We start from the raw sequence: 23,752 nt of genomic DNA, 5'->3' as shown, positions 1-23,752 counted from the left end.
ATTGCCCGAACCCGGGAGGCGGAAGTTGCGGTGAGCCGAGATCGCGCCATTGCACTCCAGCCTGGGTAATAAGAGTGAAACTCCGTCTCAAAAAAAAAAAACAACAACAACAAAAAACAGACTCAGGGAACATGCCTGCAACTGCAGAAAGCAGACACGCAACTCTCCCTCCCAGATAAGTACAAGGAAGAGGCACAGAAGCAGTCCAAGCCTCTGATAAACTCTCCCACCCTGAATCCTTAAAAACTCTTAGTCTGGAAGGGAGTGGCTCTGACCTAACTCGGCCAGCCGCCCCTCTCAGGTTTATTTAAAATAAACCTATCCTTGTTGTCTGAAAAGGCATCCTTCATGTTTCTCTCCTCTTTAATTCTTACCATCTATATTTGTTTGAAATCCAGCTTTTCTTGTGACCTCAACAAAAAGAGACACATGTGAAAACTTAGCTTTTATAGGGTTATTCTCTTGGAAGAACTGAGTTAATTTTCTTAAAACAGAAAAACCTAGACGACGTTATGGGTTGAATGTTTCTTAAAACATAAAAACCTAGACGACGTTATGGGTTGGATGTTTTAAGTTCCTTGGTACCTGTTTTATTTGTATATTTTATACTGTGCCTGGGTTCCTGTGCCTTTGCAATGCTGTCAAAAATTCTCTTTTTGAAATAAGGAAGCTGCAATGAGAAAAGCATTTCTAACTCGCAGCTCATTACAAATCTTCCTTTCGGAGATCATACCTTTAGACCTTTTCCAACCTCAAGGTTCCTCTACCGCCAGCTGAGCCCTGGAAACCACCCAGAGATGCACAGCACCCCTTCCTGGGAGCGTGAGAGACAGCCGGGAGTCCGGGACGGAGAGCTGACCTCCAGCGCGACTGTCTTCACTGTGCAGTCTCAGAAGCACCTCGGGAAGTTTCTGCAGAAGTACCCACGCCGGGAAGGCGACACTTGGCTGGGTCTATAAGGCCCCAAGCTCGCTTCAGCTGAGAACAGATCTGCAACACCGCAGAAGACAGGGAATGCTAATGAGACTGAACTTCCGACCGGGCTCTATGGGTGGGCCTTCGCTCTTTTACCTCACCTTGCTCTGTAGCGTTGGCTCTGCGGGCAGCACTACGCCAGGTGAATGGGAACCCGCTCTGTGGGAGGGACTCCTGGGAGGGCGGGGAGGAGAAACTCCGCTCGTTGGACCGGAACTACGCTTTGTGGGCGGGGCTACGGCTCGTGAGCGGAATCCTGACTGGTTCATTCTCCCCGGAACTTCCTGGACGCCGTACGTGCCAGATGGCGTCACCTGGAGCTTAAGAAGCTGCACCCAAGTATTGAATTCCTAGTAAGAGTTTAATAAGTTTTCTGGAAAGCTGGCGAGAAGTTTGTAGGGGTCGGGGTTAGTTTGGGCAGACCTTGTGTCGGTTTGGTCGCGCTCTGCCTCAGTTAGCCCTACCGGGTAGCAGGCCTGAAACCCGGGTGCCTGTTGGGCCTTCATCTCTTGACGGAGTCCCAGTTATGGGCTGTGTCCTTCATGATCAGTTTCCACGTGGTTGTCAGAGAATTTCCCTCCTCTCCTACAGCCCCACTGGTGTATTACTTTATCCACGAAACTTGCTCAGGTCTCCAGCTCTAGTAAACTCCACTGTATGCTGCCTGCGCATGGTCCGTGTGTATACGATAGGTAGTGTCATGTTCAATATAATACTGGTCTTGTCTGCGTATGTTCCGTATATATCTTGTCATTATGTATGTTCCATATATTTGTTTATGTATTAAATGTATGTTCTCTACCACACCTAGCATGTAGCAATTGATTAATATATACTAGATGAGTGATTGGATTTTGGTTACTATTGCAATGATTTTAATATTTATTTATTTATTTATTTTTGAGACCGAGCCTCACCCTGTCGCCCAGGCTGGAGTGCAGTGGCTTGATCTCAGCTCACCGCATCCTCGTGCCTCAGCCTCCCAAGTAGCTGGGATTACAGGCGCGTGTCACCACTCCCATGTAATTTTAATTTTTTTAGTGGAGACGGGGTTTCATGTTGACCAGGCTGGTCTCGAACTCCTGACCTCAAGTGATCCACCTGCCTCGGCCTCCCAAAGTGCTGGGATTACAGGCATGAGCCACTGCGCCCGACCTGGAATGATTTTGGATTACTTAATTTGAGGAGTTTTATTATGTGTATTTTGTTTTTTGCGTCTTCTGTAATAATCATGTATTTTTTGCATTCTTTAGGAGGAATACTGTTGGGGTTCAAAAGCATTGCTGTTTCTTTTAAGTAGTTCCTTAACCATTCACAATGTAGCAAGGGTATAAAGGAAGATACAAATTTCAGTCAAGGCTATGACTGAGCAAAGGAAAAAAAGGAAGAATGTTCAAGGTGTTTGTGCAAGATAATAATTAGACCAGGCTGGCTAGAATAGTGTTTATAGAGGCATAGCAAGAGATATGTTTGGCAGATTTAGGATAGATTCAGCATGCCAGTAATCTGCCAGGCCAAGGAATGTTGCCCCTTATGCGGGAGAGCTGTTGAATGTATTCAACGACTTTGGGAAGGTCGATGGCATAACTCGGTGCCAGATAGCCACTGTGCAGATGGCTTAAGCCAGGGGTTGGCAGACTTTCTGTAAGAGGCCAGGCAGTAAATATTTTGGACTTCGTGGGTCATAGTTGTAGCAGGAAAGCAGCCATAGCAGCACATGATTGAATGGACATAACTGTATTTCAATTAAACTTTATTTATTTTTAATTAATTAATTGAGACAGAGTCTCACTTTGTCACTCAGGCTAGAGTTCAGTAGTGTGATCTCGGCTCACTGTAACCTCTGCCCTCCAGGTTCAAGCAATTCTCCTGCCTCAGCCTCCTAAGTAACTGGGATCACAGGTGTGTGCCACCACGCCTAGCTAATTTTTGTATTTTTATTAGAGACAAGGTTTTGCCATGATGGCGAGGCTGGTCTCAAACCCCTTAGCTGAAGCAATCTACCTCTCAAAGTGCTGGTGTTGCAGGAGCAGCTGCAAGAAACAGAGCCCTCAAACACCAAATGGTAAAGGAAGGAGTTAATTATTACGACCGGGAGCCGCCAGTGATAATTTGTCCAAACTCAGCTCATCTAACAAAGGAAGGCTCTGCCTTTATATAAGGCTTATACTCTAGATATTACACATGGAAGAACCTTAGGTTTACAGCCTTAGAAATCATATACAAAAGGGTTTCGGGTTTACAGTTTTAGGAATCACATGTGAAAAGATTTCTGGTTTACAGTGAAAAGGTTTTGAGTTTACAGTTTTAGGAATCACATATGAAAGGGTTTCAGGTTTACAGTTTTAGGAATCGCATGTGAGAAGGTTTGGTCTCTGGATGGAGGAGTGGGGTAGGGCTTTGATCTTGTTTTAAGTAAAAACAGTGTCTTTCAAAGAGTTTCCTCAGTACCAAGCATGTTTGCAGGAAGGTAAAGTCAGGAGGTGCTGGGGTGGGCCAGCCTTTTCTTCTATTGAAATACAGTGCAGAAGACAGAGCAGGGAGGTAATCCCAGATGCCTGGGTCTCCTTACTCACCAGGATTATAGGTGTGAGCCACTGCACCCGTGCTTGGCCTCCAATTAAACTTTACTTACAAAGACAGGTGCTTGGCCTGATTTGGTCCATGGGCATACTTTGACAAACAGTGGTCTGAACAAATGGACCTAGGGACTTCAGCAGTAACCCAGTCCTCAACTAAGCAATACTATACCATGTTTTTGTATAGCTTTTATATTTATACATGAGGTGCAATACCAAATAACATTATCTCTGATCTAGTCTGCCTGGCTGTTAGTCCTGGCATCTCCTGGTTATTGACAGTGTGACACTGGGCAAATTAAGTTCTCTTTGCATCAGTTTTTTAATTTGAATCTTTAAGATGGGGATAATAGTACTTCTTAGAAAGGGTTGTTGTAAGGAGTAAATAAGTTAAAAGCACACTAGTGTAGTGCTTGTACATATAATAAAGGCTTAAGACATGTTAATATTTTAAAAATTATTCCTCATACATTTTTAAAGGCAGATTTGAGAGAGGTTTTAAGGTAGAATTTACTGGCTTAATGCATCTCTAGCTATGTAGCAAAGACAATATCCAACATTTCAAGGCAAGAGCCATTCACATAGAGCTAATATGGAAGTCACAAAAATAATTTAAGGGGGAGAGAGGAAGGTAGGAACTGAAGGATTAAGGACTGATTTTGATGGGACGCACAGGAGAGAAAGTGGGGAGAGTAGAAAGGAATAAAAGAGAAGTCAAGAAGGAGACAGATCAGTCTCTAAAGAATGACAGGAACCAGAATAGCGTAGTAGTATGTAGAGGGATGGGTGGTGAGGTACTGCTGAGAATAACAGTTACTGTGTTGATGATATTAATGAATTCAACCAGCAGATACTAATTGGATGCCTCCTAGGGGCCAGGTACTGGGGATACAGAGAATTAGATACATACTCTGTATTCAAAGAGCAGAAAATCCAGTAGGAATGAAAAACATAGAAATAACATAAGCATCAACTTTACAAATAATAGTAAGATGGAATTTCTTAGATTTAATTGGTACCTTTAAAAACTTAAAATTGACTTACGGTTCATAAGTGTGGGCAATTTAATTGTATTTGTTTTCTTTTCTAGACAATGGCCAAAAACAAATTAAGAGGGCCGAAGTCCAGGAATGTATTTCACATAGCCAGCCAAAAAAACTTTAAGGCTAAAAACAAAGCAAAACCAGTTACCACTAATCTTAAGAAGGTGAGTATTAGTTAAGCACTCTGACTGCATTGTTTACAAGCAAAGTGTCATTGTAAGCTCCTGAACAACTGTATGCTATTACTTTTTAAAAAGCATCTTAGTTTTTCCTAGAAAGGTAAGGATGGTTTCAAGCATTTGTCTAAAACAAAACAAAAAAATAACCTCCTTTCTTGTAAACAAATGTTGAAAAGAAAAAAACATTTTAACTACAAATGTGTGAAGCTTCAATTTAATAGTTTTACTGGCACAGAACTCATTTAAAAACCATAGTATGGGAAACAGTTCTTATCTTTGAACTCAAATATAAGAATATATTAATAGAGGCAAGACATGGGATGTCAGTGAGCACCTATTCTTTTTCTCCTCAGTAATTCTTATCTCTCTGAAGACGTGCAGTTCAGATAAAAACCTGTAAAATGAAGATTTAAAATATTTATTGAAATGCACAATTTGAAGTTTTCTTTTTTTCATTTATATTTCAAATTACTTGAGAAATTTCTTCACCAAGATTAACTAGATTCTTTTAAGAAAAATTTTAAGAAAATGTTTTCAAGTTTCGGTAGTAGGTGGAGTCAGCTCTCCAGGACTCAGTTTAATTATAATAGTCTATAGAAATCTAACATTTTATCTTTCAACTTTCATGAGCTAGCTGAGGTAAGCTTTTATTTGAACAGTTTGATGATTTTATAAATGCTAACAATGAAATCAAGTGTTAAGAGTTTTGGGGATGACATTTTACATAGGATGGTCTTCATAGTTGACATGGAAACCAAGACTAGAATGGTAAAGAGCTAGCAATGCAAAGAGCTAGGAAGTATTGGGAGTAGTGTATTCAAGGCAGAGAAAATAGCAAGTGCAGAGGCCCTGTTATAGGGAAAAGCTTGGTGTATTTGAGGAATATTATTTTATTTGGACAGGAGGTACTAGAGAGATCTATGGGTAGGCAGCATAAAAAGGAGGTAAGGATTTTTTGTTTGTTTTTTGAGACGGAGTCTCATTCTGTCACCCAGGCTGGAGTGCAGTGGCACAATCTCAGCTCACTGCAACCTCCACCTCCCTGGTTTAAGCAATTCCCCTGCCTCAGCCTCCCAAGTAATTGGGATTACAGGTGCACGCCACCATGCCCGGCTAATATTTTTGTATTTTTAGTAGAGACAAGATTTCACCATGTTGGCTAGACTGGTCTCTAACTCCTGAATTCAGGCAGTCCACCCACCTTGGCTTCCCAAGGTGCTGGGATTACAGGTGTGAGCCACCGCGCCTGGCCGAGGTAAGGGTTTTGAAGGAGAAATTCTTTGGCAGCAGCAGTGAAGAACAGGAGCACCACCCCTACCTGTTACACTCAAAAGAGGAGGACTGCAAGGGAAGCTGTTGTCAGGGGACTTCCATTATGACGAGAAGGTCAAGGAAGGATTCAGAGATGTACTTATGTTAGAAGGCACTAAAAGTATGATACAGATTTCTTGTATAGATGAGGGATGACATCACTTTAGCCTAGAAAGATTTTGGTCACTGTAAGGATACAGGAAAAAACAAACTCAGTTTCTCTTACTCTCATTCTCCTACAGTCACTCAACACTTCTGATACTAGATTTGTGGGGGGGTTTCCCCCACACCTAACAATTCTGCAGATGAATTTTCAGCAGGCAGCAGCTGGGTGTCTTTATTTCAAATCTGACACTGCAGACCTGGAGATAGCATCAGATTCCACAGGTTGAGAGTTGAGTCCTAAGCCTCTCCCCGACTTCCAGTGACAATCGCAAGCCCCAAATGTTTTACCTGTGATTCTCACCAACCACCTATAAATAAGGGTTCACGTCACCCCCTCCTTGGGTTCAATTAATTTGCTAGAGCAGCTCACAGAACCCAGGAAAATACTTTTACCAGTTTATTTTATTATAAAGGATATTACAGAGGAGGCAGATGCATAGCCAGATGGAAGAGTTGCAGAGGGCAAGGTACATGGGAAGGAGCATGGAGCTTCCCTGCTCTCTGGGCATTCCACTCTCTAGGAACCTCCATGTGTTCAGCTATCCAGAAGCTCTTTGAACACAGTTCTTTTGTAGATTTACGGAGGCTTCATTTTGTAGGCATAATTCATTACATCATTGGCCATTAGTGATGGGCTTAACTTTTATCCCCACTCCTCTCCCTGGAGAAGAAAGTCCTAATCCTCTAACCCTGTGTTTTTTATCTGATCAGCCATTATCCTGAAGCTTTCTAGAGACTCCCAGCTACCAGCCGTCTCATTAGCATTCAAAAGACACTCTTATCCCTCTTGATAGAATGATTTAAAAAGCTGTTTGACAGAAAATGAGGATGAAGACATACACACACACGCACACAAACATACACACACACACTCACACACACATATGTATCTTAATATGAATCACAGTGTCACAGTCACATATTTGGCCTTCTGTACCAGGAAGTGCGAGGCATATCCACATAAATCCCATTTTTTAAAAACCAAAATCTTTTGTCTAAAATTTCCTAATAAGTCTATAAGGATTTTAGAGTGAATTATCCCTAATTTGTTGGTAAGAGTTTTTAGATTTTAGATTTAACAGGGTTAAGGTTGAATGTATCTTATCTTTAATGTTTTGAGATCATAGATTAATTTCTTTTTCTTTTTTAAAAGATAAACATTATGAATGAAGAAAAAATTAACAGAGTAAATAAAGCTTTTGTAGATGTACAAAAGGAACTTGCACATTTCTCAAAAGGCCTTTCACTTGAACCTCTGCAGAAAGAACTGGTAAGCAGAAATCATTTGCTTTTTTTTTGGCTAGCAAATTGAAATCTAATAAATTTTCAAAGCCTGTAAGTTGAGTGTAATTTTTAGTAGTACTTGGCTCTCCAGTATACTTGGCTCTATAGTGTAAACAGCATATCCAGTCTCTAAAACATTGTCTGAATATACAGATTAATTGTTCTACTTCCAAAGGTATGACTAGAAAAATTAAATTGGATAACAGATTATGTAAGTCATTTTGCTTGTTGTCTGCATTTTTAAATACAGTCTTTCTCCTTTCAGATTCCTCAGCAGCGTCGTGAAAGCAAACCAGTTAATGTTGATGAAGCTACAAAATTAATGGCTCAGTTGTGAAACAGTAGTGATTCCCCACAAAGACCAATAAATTAAATGTTTTATACAATTTTATTTTTAAAAATCTTGTTAATATACAGGCATTGGCACATTTTAAAAACAAACTACATAAACAGATCTTTCCCATAACCTAGGAAAGTGGAATGTCAGAAGTCAACAAAACGTGATAAACTTAAAGTGCTAAAACAGAAGGCACTTCACAAAATCTGTTCACTGAAACAGTTATATATCCTCGTTTACATCCTTCACTTTACAAGTGGCAGTGAATGTCTTTTTGGATAGAAGGACATACAGAAATACAGGCAGTTTCGTGGCAGTAAAAATATAAGACAAACAAGTAATGAGCCCTTGGCCAACTTGTTTTTGATGACCTGTAGTGTCCTTTAACTTTCCTCTTGTAAGAAGAAAAAAACAGAAGGATTCACAATTAGAAGAAAAGTTGAAATCCAGAATATAGTTACTTTTGGGAGTGGGGAGGTTTGTGGATATTAAATCACTTATCCCCTAAAGCAATCAGAGCCCTTTGTGTTTATGGTTGAAGTTTTGTGAAGTAAACAAAGTATTAGGGAAGAACACTTCAGAATCAGTGAACTAAAAAGGTGTTACATTCATTATTTTAAATACTTAGGTTATTAAGAAGTCTAAAATGTTACACAGTTAGAGGTAGATAACAGTCCCAAGTTTCCATGGAATCTAATAATTTAGTATCTGGACATCAAACAGATCACAAACTCCTTCATTATCATCTAAATTAAAGTTGTAGTCATCTGCTGGGGTAGGAGAAAGCCTTAAGAGAGGAAACACTGCAAACAAAAAAATTCAGTGTTAAAGATGGTTTCTACATATAGTTAATGATCTCTAACAAAATACTATCAAATACATCATTCCCAATTAAAGACTTGTGTAATGTGTATTTTGAAAGATTCTCATTTAGTAACAATTGATACATTGATTATTGATATTAGATTGAGAAATAGAAGTCAAATTTTTCATTGGTTGAACCTGTCACTAAGATAATGTGACTAAAAAGCACTAATGAGGCCAGGTGCAGTGGCTCACACCTGTAATCCCAACACTTTGGGAGGCCAAGGCAGGCGGATCACTTGAGGCCAGGAGTTGAAGACCAGCCTGGCCAACATGGTGATACTCCATCTCTACTAAAAATACAAAAAGTAGTCAGATGAGGTGGCGGGCGCCTGTAATCCCAGCTACTTGGGAGGCTGAGGCAGGAGAATCACTTAAACCCAGGAGGTGGAAGTTGCAGTGAGCTGAGATCATGTTACTGCACTGCAGCCTGGGTGACAGAGGGAGACTCCACCTCAAAAAAACAAAAAACACTAATAAAAGTGTTTTGTTTTCCACTTTGCAAACAGAAGAATGAACTGGGCTTACAAAGTGTGCTGATGTTCTCTGCTTCTACATATATGTTTACTATACCTTTAGTTACTATAACATTTGCTAACTTATCTGCTACCACTTGGTAGGTACCTACTATGTTTGTTAAGAACCAGGACTCTGATCCAAGAACTTATAGGAGAGAAATTATTAAAGTAATTAGCATATTGTAGCTAACTGATATTTCAGAATTTTTCAGGTTAGAAGACAACATGGTTAATGTTAATACTAATTCTGTGACTTCACATTGGCAGCTTGAAATTGGCCAGGGTAGGGGTATTTACAAAAGCAGGTGTTCAGATCACCTGCTGATTTAAGACAAGTTATTTTACTCTTCTTGGGCCAGATCCTTCAGGAGTGGAAAGGGCTACAGTACCAACAGTTTATTTTCAATGAAGGTGAGAAGCATACCCATATGGATTCCTTTTCCTCAAAATGCAAGCAAAGAAAAATTCTAAAGGATGCCTATCACTATAAGTATTAAGGGAGAATTTTCATGAATCTTCATAGTTAAGCAGTTGGCAAATAAATGTTCCTTTCTTTTAAATCATGTTTCTCTTATAAATTCCACAAAAGCATTACTGATGATTGAGTTAGTAAAATTTTAACCTACTTACCATCAGAAGACATTAACTCATCAATGATATCTCCAGTAATAGATCCTGCTGGAAACAATATTATGATAAAGCTTCGTTACATTTCTGTTAACAGTAAAACGTACTTATATTTAAACAAATAGTCGCAGCAGCAGCTTGAGTGAGATGCACTTATGAGTTCTTTGTGGATAGATTGTTTTCATGAGCACCTATTCTGTGCCTGGCATTACTTTTAAACTTCCAAACTGAAGACGAAGACCAAAAAAACGCATTATCTGCCAGGTGTGATGGCTCATGCTTGTAATCCTAGCATTTTGGGAGGGAGGCTGAGTGAGGCGGACCGATCGCTTGAACTCAGGAGTTCCAGACCAGCCTGGGCAATATGGCAAAACCCATCTTTACAAAAAATACAAAAAAATTAGCTGGGTGTGGTGGCACATGCCTATAGTCCCAGCTACTTGGGGGACTGAGGTGGGAGGATCACTTGAGTCCAGGAGGTTGAGGCTGCAGTGAGCCAAGATCGCCCCATTGCACTCCAGCCTGGCAGACAAAGTGAGATCTTATCAAAAAAAAAAAAAAAAAAAAAAAAAAACCTCATCATCGTTCTACCAAAACTGACTCAGTTTTACAGTCAGTAGTTTCATAATTCTCACAGTTACTCAACCTTAAAACGTCAGTGTCACTTTCCATTCCTCCTGTTAACTTTATCTCCAGATCTTACATATCAAATATTATTTTGCCTAACAGTGTTTGTCTAATCTGTTCATTATTTCTCTTCCCAATCCCACTGTAATCACTGTTTTAGCCTCTCTTTTATTGAGACAAGATCTCGCTCTGTCAGTCAGGCTGGAGTGCGGTAATGCTATTGTGGCTTAATGCAGCCTTGATCTCCCAGGTCAGTCCTCCCACCTTGGCCTCCCTAGTAGCTGGGACCACAGGCACATGTCACAATGCCTAGCTAATTTTTAATTTTTTAACAATAGGTGTGTTGCCCAGGTTATTCTCAAATTCCTGGGCTCTAACAGTCTACCTTCTTTGGCTTCCCAAAGTGCTGGGATTACAGGCATTAGCCCCACCACACCTGGCCCTTGTTTTAGCTCTAATGTTCTTTCAAATACATAACTGCAAACATCTACAATATCCATCGCCTTTGATTTCTGTTTCCCAGGGCAAAAAGTGTCTTTCCTAATCATATTACTACTGTGCATACCATTATAGCCAATTGTGCTATTTCCTTGGTCACAGATCTTCACTGGTTTATTGGATAAATGTCTTAACTACCTTGAAATTCAAGGCCCACTCTACTGTGGCCCCAAATTACTTTCCTTAGTTAGGGTTTCCAAATATGAAACCATATAACCTGAATGCTCACTTTTTAAAAATACTTGTTGAAGCCAATGTATTAATTGTGTCTTAAGCTGAATGATGTAAAGCTTGCCTGCTTTACATTCTAATTAGATTATAAGCTTTTAAGGACTAAATTTTCTTTCTTTTTTTTGAGAGATGGAGTCTTACTTTGTTGCCCAGGCTGGAGTACAGTGACACTATCTCAGCTCACTGCAACCTCCACCTCCTGGGTTCAAGTAATTCTGCCTCAGCTTCCCAAGTAGCTGGGACTACAGGCATGGACCACCATACCCAGCTAACTTTTTAGTAGAGACGGGACTTCACTATATGTTGGCTAGGCTGGTCTCAAACCCCTGACCTCAGATAATCCACCTGCCTTGGCTTCCCTAAGTGCTGGGATTACAGGTGTGAGCCACCGCACCTGGCTATGACTGCATTTTCTATTGTGCATCCCAATGGCCTATAGTATAGACATATTTATAGGGGAAGGAAAGGAGTAGATGTGGGCAAAAAAAAGCTAAAAAACATTGCATGTCCAATTAGATCTCGTTAGCATCCCTTTTAACTTGTGAACTCCCATTTTAGCAATGAGACACATCCCAGAGGTAAAATAAACAATTTGGATTATACACAATATAGTTCTAAATTATCTGCAATATGATATTTATATTGGCACAATTCATTCATTCAGTAGTCACTGAGAGATTACCTACCATGCTCCCTTTATTTGGAATCAGTAAAGTATTGCTGAATTAAGAGTTGTGCTCTCTACTCCTGATACCCAGTATGAAGGGCTTTAGCTTTTTTGTAATTTCATAGATGAAACAATTGAGGAAAGCAAGATTTCCAACATAATTGGAGTTGGGATCATTTATCACTTCTATAAAACTAAGCTTCCCAAATAGAAAGTATAACAAAGAATATGGAGAAGCAGGAGGTGTAAGTCACTGTGGTCTATACTAGTTTGATTTTTCTTAAAGGTAGTTGGAACATATTTCAATAATTTATCCTAGACTTGCCAAGCGATGAAAGAACCTTATCAAGTAAACTTCAGATAAAAGCTTATATCCCTATATATGCCACAAATGGAAAATTCTGCACCTGACCTTGTGATAGACTGCAGTCAAGCCACAGTCAACACTTTGTTTCTCATGCAAAAATTAAAACTATTGTATAAAATTATCTTCAGGCTATGTGAATAAGGTGTGTATGAAACAAATGAATATTGTGTTTAGACTTGGGTCCTATCCCCAAGGTATGTTATTATGTATATGCAAATATTCCAAAATGTCCAAAGTGCTTGGGACATTTCTGGTGGCAGAATAAGAGATATCCAACCTGTATTTATATTTCTCTCTTTCTAATTTACAAAAGAAAGGCTCTGAACCCACCTGAAGATATATCTGTAGCTGATGTCTGCTGCAGAGTCTGGCTTCTTTCAGAGACATGTTGCTCAGGCAGGTTTTGAGGTGCCGTGCTGGATTTCTGTGGAGTCACTGGAGTCAGGGACTGCGAGGAAGGCTGTGTGAGGTCATCAGGTGGGGGAACAGGGAAGACCACGGGCTTAGATGAACTGGACTCTTTATTTATAAGCAGCACATGGATAGGTCCTGAATGACTCTTTAGATTGATCTGGTATTTCTTTTGTCCATTCTGACCCTTTGAAGTTATTGGATATAAACAAATGTATAATTATTAACATTTCTAGCTAACTTGAGACAGTAAAATAAGACAGGCAAAGCTATTATGGACTTACTAAATTCACGCAACACATTAACGTCATTAAGTCAAAACATAAAAGTAGAGACCTAGAGTAGAATGTAATTTTGACATGCCTAAACCACTAGTTTCTAAAAAATAAGCTTTTCATAGATACTGATCATCAAAAACTCTCTGTTGTAGAATTCTGGCAACCATCCATTGTTACCATGTGTAACTATATATGTCAGGGCTCAGCACTGCTCCAGGCATTTTCCATATACAGGAACTCTGTCCCCTGTAGTTGGCCACTACAGATGTGGTCATTTCAACATGCTTCACAAATCAAACTCTTTTTTTTTTTCCCATCTGCAAGCATAAAGACCACTAATTTCTCCTACAGAGAAATAAATGTAACATTCCTCCAGCTGAAAAAAGTAATCTGTATCCTGAGGCTTGACTCCAGTAATACAAATGTCTAAATGTAAACTTTTTGAATAAGGGGGGTGGGAGAAGGAAGTAGATAACTTTCAAATTAGTTTGTTTTTAAAAATCTGAATCTGAAAACTAAAATCATGAGACTCATTTATAGATTAGAGTTGATAAATGTCTTTGACTTAATAAGCCAGACAGTGTTTTGTAAAAGACCTAATTTAAAGGAATTGACTGTTGATATTTACATTGAATGTTTTCCTCAGTGGCGATTTTTATACCAGTTGTAGATGTGGTCACTTTAACTGACTTTTATAGATTATTAGCCATATTATTAGTTGTTTCTAACTTAAAATATTCAAACTTAAATAATTACTTAATCAAAATATTAAATCATTTTAAATTATTTGATTACTTGGGGATAGATTATCTTGGGGTTAGGGCCCAAGTCTAAACGCAATATTCATTTGTTTCATACACACCTTATTGACATAGCCTGAAGATAATTTTACATAATAGTTTTAGTTTTTGTAAGAAACAAAAATCACTTGTTAAAGCATTCCGATTACTTTTTAAAATCTGACTATTTGAGCTAAACGATATCAACAAATGACTAAGGATATTCCCAGTAATCTTTAAAAATCATTTATGATTCAGTTCTATAATTTTACCAAGGTATTAAAGACATACAAATTCAGGTATCAATACTTTCAAATATAAAACTTGAAAGGAGTAACTCAAAAGTGTTTACACAACAATTAGCTCAATTTCAGCTAAAGAAAATATATTTGTCCTTCTTGAGACAGTAGATTCATTTTTCCCACTTATGTAAAAGTTACCCTACATACCATTTCTGGAATGGGTACCTCCAGTTGTGTACCAGAAGGTGCCTGAATGGCCAAAAGTGTATCACCTGGTTAAAAAAATAAATATAAAGAGTTACATAAAATACTGTTGATCATGGAATACGGTGGCAAGAGTATGGGCTCTGGAATCAGGATGTTTGGTTTGGTTCAATCCCAAACTAGGTGACCTTGAGCTTTGGTTTTTAATTCTATAAAATGAGAGACACACAGCCTACTGCATGGATTGATTTTGAAGATTAAATGAGATAATACATGTATTAGTAGCTCTTAGAACTTGGTAAAATACCCAGGGTTAGCTGTATGATTCTCATTAACAAATTCAGCTTGAGTTGATTTTGCTTTCACTAAGACTCCTGTAAATTCAGATTCTTAAAACCCTTTAGCCTCAATGAAATAACACTTTTACTAGAACTATTTAAATGTCTGAGGATACTGGAGATTAGGTATGAGACAGTGAAATCTTGAGCTTAAATGAATGTATTATTTTTGAAGCCAAATTCTACAACAGATCTCTGTTGAGTTGCTGATTAACAGAACTCTCCCCAAACTTCCTTAAACAACTCAGGAAATACAGTGGCAAAATAGAGCAATAGGCCCATACATATTTCCAACATAAGCTTACACAGAAAGTCAGATTCTACTTGATGAGGTATTTGGCAGAATTTTTTTTTTAACAGGTGGATAATACACATACATTTAAATACGCACAATTTCATTTTACTTGGGCTATCATTTTGGGACACACATCCCCCATTTTAATTACATTAATAACTACAGTTATTAACATGATATTGTTATTTTAAGGAGAAAACACAGGGCAGCAAATTGAATAGGAATAGGCTTCCTGATTATAAGATGGATTCGCCTCATTCTTTCCTCATGGTTTCTCTGGGTTTCATTTGTGATCAGCATACTTGCTGCATATAATTTCATAAACAGTGCTGATGAGAACCATGTTCTAGGTCAAGTCTGGTCACTAACTCTGTGACTGTGTGACACTGAAAGTTGCTTAATCCTGCTCTGATTTTGCCTCCCCTCTGCCCCTGCTCCCTTCCCCTCCCCCACACAGCTGATGCCTACCAGTGGAGCTAATGAACTGAACTGTGAAAAGCAGTTATTCTCATGAAAACAGAAACAAAAGCAGCCTATCAATACATGGCACAGTGGAGTGAGAACAATGTCCACAACTTCTGAAAATAATGACAGGATGAGGACACAGGGAATTCTGAATCACTCTACACTAAATAGGCTGAGAGGAAGAATGCAAGGGAAGTCTAATGGTACTTACCATTAAAGCAATTACAGATGTCTTCATGAGTTACATAGGAAAATGTACTGTCATAGGAGTTAAGGAATGACATTTATATCAAGCCCTAGGCATTTAAATTTAAGATAATACATCTGAAGGTCAAAATAACTAAATCACCATATGCACAGAGGGACTGCCACACATGGACAGATTAAAAAAGAAGTCTAGGCCAGGTATGGTGGCTCACACCTGTAACCCCAGCACTTTGGGAGGCCAAAGTTGGCAGATCACCTGAGGTCAGGAGTTTGAGACCAGCCTGGCCAACATGGTGAAACCTTGTCTCTACTAAATATACAAAATTAGCTGGGCTCAGTGGCACTTCCCTGTAATCCCAGCTACTCAGCAGGCTGAGGCAGGAGAATCACTTGACCCCAGAGGCAGAGGTTGTGGTGAGCCGAGATTGTACCACTGCACTCCAGCCTGGGCAACAAGAGTAAAACAACGTAAAAAAAAAAAAGAAGTCTAGTTTAGAAAGGCAAAAACAACCAAAAGAGTTCCCATCCTTTGCTCTTAGAAGAAGCCATCCTGATTTTTGTGACATTTGAGGACCCTAAGGAGAAAGATGGAAAGCAGTGCACATTCTTAATGGAGGCAAGTGCTACTGGGGGAAGGGAATGGATGGGGAAAGGAAGGCCATCAGCAACCAGATCAGCTTCCACATCAAGAATCTTCTGGGATCATTGTTTTTTGTTCTTGTATGAAATGGTCAGTCCAATCCGGCCACAAGAGGAGAAGCTCAGAAAAACAAAGTTTATTATAGGTCCTAGTGACAGGAGGCAAGGTAGGCTACTCAGGGCCATGTGGTTAAGACGCCAAGGTTGTCAGGAGGCAGAAGACAGGAGCGAGGGGAAAGCAGAAGCTCAGAGCTTTTACTGGGGTTTCCTTGGGGAAAGAAATGCAGGGTGGCCAGGTGTGGTGGCTCATTCTTGTAATCCCAGCACTTTGGAAGGCCAAGTGGGTGGATCCCTTGAGGTCGGGAGTTCAAGACCAGCCTGACCATATGCACAGAGTGACTGCTGCATATGGACATATAAAAAAAGAAGTCTAGTCTACAAAGTCTAGTCTAGAATTGGTGAAACCCGTCTTTACTAAAATAAAAATTAGCTGGGCATAGTGGCAAGCGCATGTAATCACAGATACTCTAGAGGCTGAGGCAGGAGAATTGCTTAAACCCTGGGATGGGCGGAGTGGGGGGACGAAGGTTGCAGTGAGTGGAGATCGCACCACTCTGCACTCCAGCCCGGGTGACAGAGCAAGACTCCGTGGGTGGCGGGGGTGGGAGGAAGAAATGCAGGGTGGGGTGAACACTTTACGATTAGCTGGTTTGGATAATTTTGGTTTGTTTTGTTTTGAGATGGAGTTTGCTCTGTTGCCCAAGCTGGAGTGCAGTGGTGTGATCTTGGCTCATTGCAGCCTCTGCCTCCGGGGTTCAAGCAATTCTCCTGTCTTAGCCTCCCTAGTAGTTGGGCTTACAAGGATGTGTTGCCATGCCTGGCTAATGTCTGTATTTTCAGTAGGGATGGGATTTCACCATGTTGGTCAGGCAGGTCTTGAACTCCTGACTTCAGGAGTTTGGTCTTGAACTCCTGGGTCCACCCACCTTGGCTTCCCAAAGTGCTGGGATTACAGGCATGAGCCACTGCACCTGGCCTAGTTTGAATAATTTTGGTGGGCTCTAAGCTATGCAGGTAGTCCCTAGTTGTCTGGTACCTGGCCCTGGGATGATTAAGGCAGAGGAATATTCCACCTGGGGTGTATGGGTGGGAGAGAGGAGGTCTGGACCTGGACTGGTTCATTTATCTATCAAAGGCATGCTTCTAGCTGAGCTCTTGCTATTTCTAAGAAGTGGCTAGTCCCAGGATGGGCAGTCTCTCCTCAGCAAGAAAGGTTTATTGAGATGTCAAAATACCATCTACCATAATACACACACACACACACACACACACACACACACACACACCCACCACCAATCACATAATCATGGTTTGAGGCATTGGGAGTGGCCAGCATCTTGTAAAGCAGGGAAGCAAAGTCCAAGATAAAATAGATCAATAGCTTTTGAATTTCAGGGCTCCACAGGACACGGCTTGAAAACTCTCATTGTTTTCAAACAGTTGAGGGGCTCTGATCCATAGGAAGGAAATAACAAATGAGATCACGAACTTCTTCACCAAATACATGAAAACGTGAAAAGTAAATTATATTGTATACATTAGTCAAAATTTCATGAGGTGCTACAAGGTAAAATGTGGTTAGTTTCTTTAAGAGTACAGGTAAGTTCATAAACTAAGAGAATCACAGATATCTAAGAGAAGACAATAGTTTGTAAGAAACACATGGATATATCAATAATGTTTTTCCACCAATATAATATGATAGCACATACAACTTAGTCCCCTGTTCTCCAGTAGGAACTATTTTGGGATTCATATTAGGCAGAAAAATATCAAGGATTGATTGTGGGCACCTGATATCTCATCTTTAAATGAAAATTTTTCAAAACTTTGAGAGCTGCTGAATTTTATGCTACTACTTTTTTTTTTTTTTTTTAAAGATGGGGTTTCACCATGATGGCCAGGCTAGTCTTGAACTCCTGACTTCAGGTGATCCACCCACTTCGGCCTCCCAGAGTGCTAGGATTACCGGCATGAGCCACCGCGCCCAGCCTGAATTTTATACTTCTGAACACTGAACACAATTATTTAAAAATGCTTATGCACTTAACAGTGTCTTCTAATATTCACAGATCCCCTAAGCACATTGGCTAGCATACTGCATTCTATGAATAGGTGGACCGAGAGTTAACTAATCTCCTTTTCCCCCTCAGTGCAACACAGGAATAATGCTAATGGATGTGTACTATATAACTTAAGGTAACATTTAAAAAATATTAGTATATAAGAATATTATAAAATTAAAATGTTATATTGTCTAAAAAATGTTAATTGTCTAAAAACAGTTAAAGTGACCTTCAGACCGAAATAACATACACATACATATTCCAAAGCTATAGGTATATTCATAACTTATTTTAAAGGATATCTATTATTAATGGAGTCGTCCATTACATTTTTGATGCTTTGCTGTAGCCACAGCTTCTGCTGATCAAGTTCTCTTTCCTTCAGTTCTAGATCTTCAATTTCAGTTTTAAGATATCTTAATCTATCTATGACTTCTTTAGTATTACAGCCAGCACCTACACCTCTTAAAAACATGAGAATTAATATCCTCAGTATGAGATCTAGGTTAATATCACTTAATTTTTACTGTAATAAAACTAACAGTAATATATTCAAGACAAAAGTCTTTACATTTAAAATCAAGCAGTAAAATCCTTAAAAATTTTAAACACCATACCTCTTGCTTAGAAAATTTATTGACAAGAACAACCAAATTACAAAAATTCTCAATCTTCTCTAGAGTGTTTTTTTTGTCATCTGGAAGACCAGACTGGTTGGTGACTGAGTGCCAAAAGAGTGTGCTCCACAGTCACACCGAGCAGTCTCAGGATGTGACTGAGGTGCTGGTAAAATAAATTACAACTTTTTTAGTATTTTGGTAGAATTTTGGCTAAAAAAAAACAACAAAAAATTATAGTCAAAGGGGGCACATTAGAAGAACAGAAATTGTTGGTTATATTCAAAACGTATAACCAGGCCACAATTTATGACAACATGCATTTCAATCAATTGCTACATATGAAGTACAAATTCCTATGAAAGTAGTCCTTGCTCTCAAGGAGGAGTAAAGAGTTAGGGAGAGATTAATATAAGACAGTATGCAATGTGTGCCAAATGAGTAATAGTTTGAGGGAGAAAGTAAGATTTGAACTTTAAGAGTGAAAATCCAACATCCGAGAGAGCAAGGGAACACCCCACCATAGGAGTGACAAAGAGGCCCAGAGAGGTGTGCTCAGGGAAAACGGAGGGGCCTGAGTGAAATAGAGGATTTGGGAGAGATAAACATTGGAAAGGTCAAACTTTATAGACATTGAGAAGAAAAATAAAGGTTTCAGAAGGGGGTGCTTTGTAACTTACTTCCACTGGATACTGTTTTTTGACTTTTTTTCAATCAAGTCAATTCCCTCTAAGACATTGGTAATATCATAAATTCTCCTTTTTTGCCTCACAGCCAAAGTATCAGCAGCCTGTTTAGGAAAGACAAAGAGGACAGTGAAATGAACGACAAGTCATATTTTAAAGCCAAAAAGGGTTGATTATTAAGTCCACAGCAAGTCCAATCCTAAATTTGACCCAGTCCGTTGCTTGGGGACAATAGCTGAGCATGTTCAAAGGATCTCCCAAACACTGCGAATACCAAAGAAATTATTCCATTTAAAAGCTAGCAGATGTTGGAATAGAAAAGAAATTAAGGTCATGACACAAAGCCTGCAAAAATAAAAGAACACAATAAGAATACTTTGTGTCACCTTCTGGACTAATCCTGAGGAGGAGCTACTAATTGTCTATCCATGTCACCTCCTATCTTATTTCTCTGTTCATAAACAGTCTCATCTAAAGACAGCCTTACTTATTTTTTAAAATTTTAAAGAATTACATTTCAGCAATTTATTTTGGTAATTAAGACACTTGGGATATTCTGAACTATATGCATACTCATAATACCATGAAATAAATATCTACATATTTTAAACTCATAACGAAATCAGAGGAATGAATCATGCCATCCTAACACAAAGCATAAAATCAAGAAGAAATCAGAATCAATAGCTCAAGATTGTACTAGCAACTATTATACAAAAACTTGGTTGTTGCATTCACATTAGATAAGATCAACAAAAACAATATATGCTCTCATGTTATGACTGAATTAAAGAACACTGTACAATTCCTCTGATTAGTTCCAATTCACATTTTTGATGTTTGTTCCCAAAAGAACAAAGAGAACCTCAAAGAAGTTTTCAGAGTGTACTAGCCTATTTTGAATGTGGAGCCATATTTTAAGATTCATTGTAGTTATGAATATTTATGTCTCTACTGACAGTTTTCAGCATATTATCTAAAATACCTAAATAAACAGGATTTAGCTTAGGATAATTGGTTAACAGCTCTCCCAGAGAGCATCACTACTTTCTTGACTGTGTAAAAACCTAGCTTCTACAAAAGCCCGGCACAGCACGCATCTGGACCTGCCTTCATCCAGAAGCAGATGCCCCTGACAGCTGTACTCACTATACAGGCATTTGGGATCTTAAGTGAAATGTCAGTTCTCTCAGACCATTTTTGTGTGTATGCTGCCAAAACCCCCAGGTTACTACTGTCCCATCATTCAGGCCTTCCTCAGGAAGGGGATTCATGACTCTGTGGACCAGGAGAGTAAGCAGGGTGGCAGAAGAAGGAAAAATTGGAGAGTGGGGCTCTTTGTTCTCCAACTCTAAGTTGGCACTGTCTCTTCTAGAGAACCAGGAAATTAACAGTAGGATTAGCCATGGTTTGTTTCACTGATATCTTCTTCCCTTGTACTTAGCAATTCTCTTCTTGTTTTATCTACTTTCATAGAATGTTTACTCTTGACTTCAAGGCTGTTTTTATGAAGAGCAACAGACAGCTGCAAAGTTAAATGTACAAATCTGAAGCTGAGGTTTCATTTCTCTTTCCTCTCTCTAGAGAAGTAACTCAGACAACTCCAAGCCACAGCTCTGTGTTATTGGTATCTATGTACTCACACACAAAAGCGTTCACAGGCATAGCAACAGCATACTGGTTTTGGTATTAGAACATGTTTGTATGAACCAGACCACAAAAGCTAGCCTAGGTCACTAGACAAACTGCCATGAGATTTAACTTTTTAGCTCAAAGTTTTAAAAAGGTATCTCATTTATCATTTATGTTTATTATTGCTTAACAATCACAACATTTAACCCCTGGTTTCTAAAATTAAACATTATTTCTCAAATACTTTACTATTTAAGTATGTAAATATGTAAATGACCAACATGTACAGATCATAGGTAAAAGTCCTGGAGGCTTTTATGTTAGAAAGTCCCCCCCGCCGCCCTTTTTTTTTGGTCAGCTTCTCCCTCTCTTGCCCAGGCTGGAGTGCAGTGGTGTGATTTTGGCTCACTGCAACCTCTGCCACCCAGGTTCAAGTGATTCTTCTGCCTCAGCCTCCCAAGTAGCTGGGACTACAGGTGCACACCACCATACCTGGCTAATTTTTGTATTTTTAGAAGAGACAGAGTTTTGCCATGTTGGCCAGGCTGGTCTTGAACTCCTGACTCCAGCTGATCCACCCGCCTCAAACTCCCAAAAGTGTTGTGATTACAGGCATGAGCCACCATACCCAGCCAGTCCCATCATTCTTAAGAAGTTCTGAAGCTAGACACACTGAGGTCCAATCCCAGGGCCAACACTTCCTATCTTCAGCTGGCTTCATTGTCAGCTCACTAAACATCATTTCCTTTTTCATAAAATGGTATGAAAGAAGTATTGTGGGAATTAAACTGGATAATCTTAGCACAATGTCTACTGCATAGTGATTACTTAAATGTTGGCTAGTCAGCCTCATCATTAAATATAGGTTGAAATGGATTGTGGGTAAGATTGTGCTTAAGATTGGTTAAAGTCTGTGTATACAGACCTAACTTGTTTTACACAGTGTTTGAAAAAGTTGTGTGTGAATTCTGTAAGAGCTTTATTAAATAATTTGGGGCATTAATACCTAACAGAATCATATCATGAATCTCTACTACTACCATCATCACCACTACTTTCCTCCATTCATTTAACACCAGAATGTTCCAGGCTTGGTTCTGGGTATTAAAGATATAGTTCATGACAGAACAAAGTCCCTGCCCGCAAAGAAAGGAGGGAATTTAATAATATACAAATAATTATGTTTGGAGAGAATGCAGGCAAGAGGAAGGTGCTATATCAGTAGGATTTTCAGGCAAAGAGCTCTCCGACAAGGTTGACATTTGAACATTTGAATGGAGCAGGAGGCGCCTATGAATGTTTGGTGGCAGAAAATTCTGGGCAGAGGAAGCAGCAAGCACAAAGGCTCTGAAGTGTGAAGGGTGCTTAGCTCCTTCAAGGAGAAGCAGGTAGGCCAGTGTGGCCAGCATAATGAGATGGGAAATGGAAGAAGGAGATAAAGACAGGAAAGGAGGCCAACGAGAAGACGATGGAATAATCCATACATGAGATGGTAGTGGCTTGGATGGAGTGAGTAGCTATGAAGATGGTGAAAATGGTAAGATTCTGGATATTTTGAAGGTATGGCAGGCAAGCAGCAGGTCCCTAGAGAGGAATCAGAAATGACTTCAGTTTTTACTAAGAGCAATTACAGATAAGGAACACTGTAGAAGGAACCAGTTTGGGGCACTAGAAATAAAGAAACTGACCTTGGGCTGACATCCATAGGGAGAAATCAAGGAGACCACTGGACATGAGAGTGTGTGGGTTAGGGGAGAGATCCAAGCTAGAGATATAAATTCAGTAGTCTTTAGTGAACAGACATTTTATACCACAAGATGGAATCCACTAGTTTGACACAGGAGGTGAGCATAGAAGGGAAAGGGGCTAAAGAACTGACTCTGGGGAAGTTTAAAGTCTAGGAAATGAGGAGCCACCTGCCACTGAAGTCAGAGGAAAGGCAGAAAAGTGTGGGGTCTTGGAATCCAAGGGAAGAGAGTATAAGAAAGTGTGACTATGTCAAGTACTGCTGTTAGAGCAAGTCAGAACTGATCAGTGATTTGTCTTTGGAAAGATCATGGATGACCTTGATCAGAGCTGTTTTGGCAGAGAGGTGGGGCTGAAAGCCTTAATGGAGAAATTTCAAGAAAAAATGGAAAGCTAGAGTAGACAACTCTTGAAGAGTTCTGCTGCAAAGAGGTACAGAGAAATGGGGCAATATTTGTAGGGAACTGGGGGGTCTCCAGGAAGAACTGGTTTTTTTTCCCCCCTTTTTCCTTTTAAAGATGGGAGCTATTTCAACATGTGAGTATGCTGGTAAGAATGAAATGGTAAAGAAGAAAGAGGAATGATTAACAATACAGAAGAGAGAAGGGACAACTGCTAAAGAGATGGCCATAGGTTGGCAGAGGGGATGTGAATTCAATAAGTGAGGGATTGGCCTTAGATAATAACAGGGCATATTAATTGCTGAAGTCCAGCAAAGTACCTGAGTACAGATATAGGTACAATAGTAGACCAGGTAGGGAGAAAGGTTAGACATTTCCTTCTGGTTTTTATTTTTTTATTCTCTCATCAGCATT

General features: G+C 39.5%; 3 protein-coding genes across 9 annotated transcripts in view; 1 reads left to right on the top strand and 2 right to left on the bottom strand.

Annotated features, from left to right (window-relative positions):
• Positions 1-1,132, bottom strand: part of CA13 (carbonic anhydrase 13) — a 57,455-nt gene extending 56,323 nt beyond the window's left edge. The window contains exons 1-2 of one of the 3 annotated variants that reach the window (XM_064384334.1): positions 1,077-1,132; positions 734-990 (exon numbers count right to left, since the gene is read on the bottom strand). The gene's annotated coding sequence lies outside the window, so the exon portion shown is untranslated. Of the gene's footprint in view, positions 1-733 lie in introns of all 3 variants that reach the window. The other 2 variants (XM_064384336.1, XM_064384335.1) reach the window with 2 other exon arrangements.
• A 105-nt stretch (positions 1,133-1,237) lies between these two features.
• Positions 1,238-8,391, top strand: RBIS (ribosomal biogenesis factor). 4 transcript variants are annotated; one of them, XM_064384337.1, is made up of 5 exons: positions 1,253-1,328; positions 1,881-2,877; positions 4,645-4,761; positions 7,406-7,522; positions 7,802-8,391. In XM_064384337.1, exons 3-5 carry the CDS (start codon positions 4,648-4,650, stop codon positions 7,871-7,873), a joined length of 303 nt encoding a protein of 100 aa, XP_064240407.1. In that variant the 5' UTR covers positions 1,253-1,328; positions 1,881-2,877; positions 4,645-4,647; the 3' UTR covers positions 7,874-8,391. The 4 variants fall into 4 exon arrangements, with proteins under 4 accessions (XP_012326435.1, XP_064240407.1, XP_021522681.1 ...); XM_012471012.3 differs by lacking the exon at positions 1,881-2,877 and having other exon boundaries at positions 1,238-1,328; XM_021667006.2 differs by lacking the exon at positions 1,881-2,877 and having other exon boundaries at positions 1,294-1,314.
• Positions 7,906-23,752, bottom strand: part of E2F5 (E2F transcription factor 5) — a 43,774-nt gene continuing 27,927 nt past the window's right edge. Inside the window, exons 2-8 of one of the 2 annotated variants that reach the window (XM_012471010.3) lie at positions 19,554-19,663; positions 18,559-18,720; positions 15,496-15,539; positions 14,190-14,254; positions 12,603-12,870; positions 9,886-9,933; positions 7,906-8,676 (exon numbers count right to left, since the gene is read on the bottom strand). In XM_012471010.3, coding sequence (XP_012326433.3) covers positions 8,567-8,676; positions 9,886-9,933; positions 12,603-12,870; positions 14,190-14,254; positions 15,496-15,539; positions 18,559-18,720; positions 19,554-19,663 — 807 coding nt within the window. In that variant the 3' untranslated portion in view covers positions 7,906-8,566. The remainder of the gene's footprint in view (positions 8,677-9,885; positions 9,934-12,602; positions 12,871-14,189; positions 14,255-15,495; positions 15,540-18,558; positions 18,721-19,553; positions 19,664-23,752) is intronic. The other variant, XM_064384333.1, reaches the window with a different exon arrangement.

The sequence above is a fragment of the Aotus nancymaae genome, unplaced genomic scaffold, assembly GCF_030222135.1.
Source record: "Aotus nancymaae isolate 86718 unplaced genomic scaffold, 86718_ANA_hifiasm-v0.15.2.pri h1tg000036l, whole genome shotgun sequence".
Classification (NCBI taxonomy): domain Eukaryota; kingdom Metazoa; phylum Chordata; class Mammalia; order Primates; family Aotidae; genus Aotus; species Aotus nancymaae.
The sequence above is the reverse complement of the archived record's forward strand: the minus strand, read 5'-3'. Positions and strand labels throughout refer to the sequence as shown.

Bases quoted from the DNA above. Each gene is read 5' to 3' on its own strand.
- RBIS (XM_012471012.3), top strand. From the start codon at position 4,648: ATGGCCAAAAACAAATTAAGAGGGCCGAAGTCCAGGAATGTATTTCAC. The intron at 4,762-7,405 runs GTGAGTATTAGT...CTTTTTTAAAAG, and splicing joins TTACCACTAATCTTAAGAAG to ATAAACATTATGAATGAAGA. The intron at 7,523-7,801 runs GTAAGCAGAAAT...TTCTCCTTTCAG, and splicing joins AACCTCTGCAGAAAGAACTG to ATTCCTCAGCAGCGTCGTGA.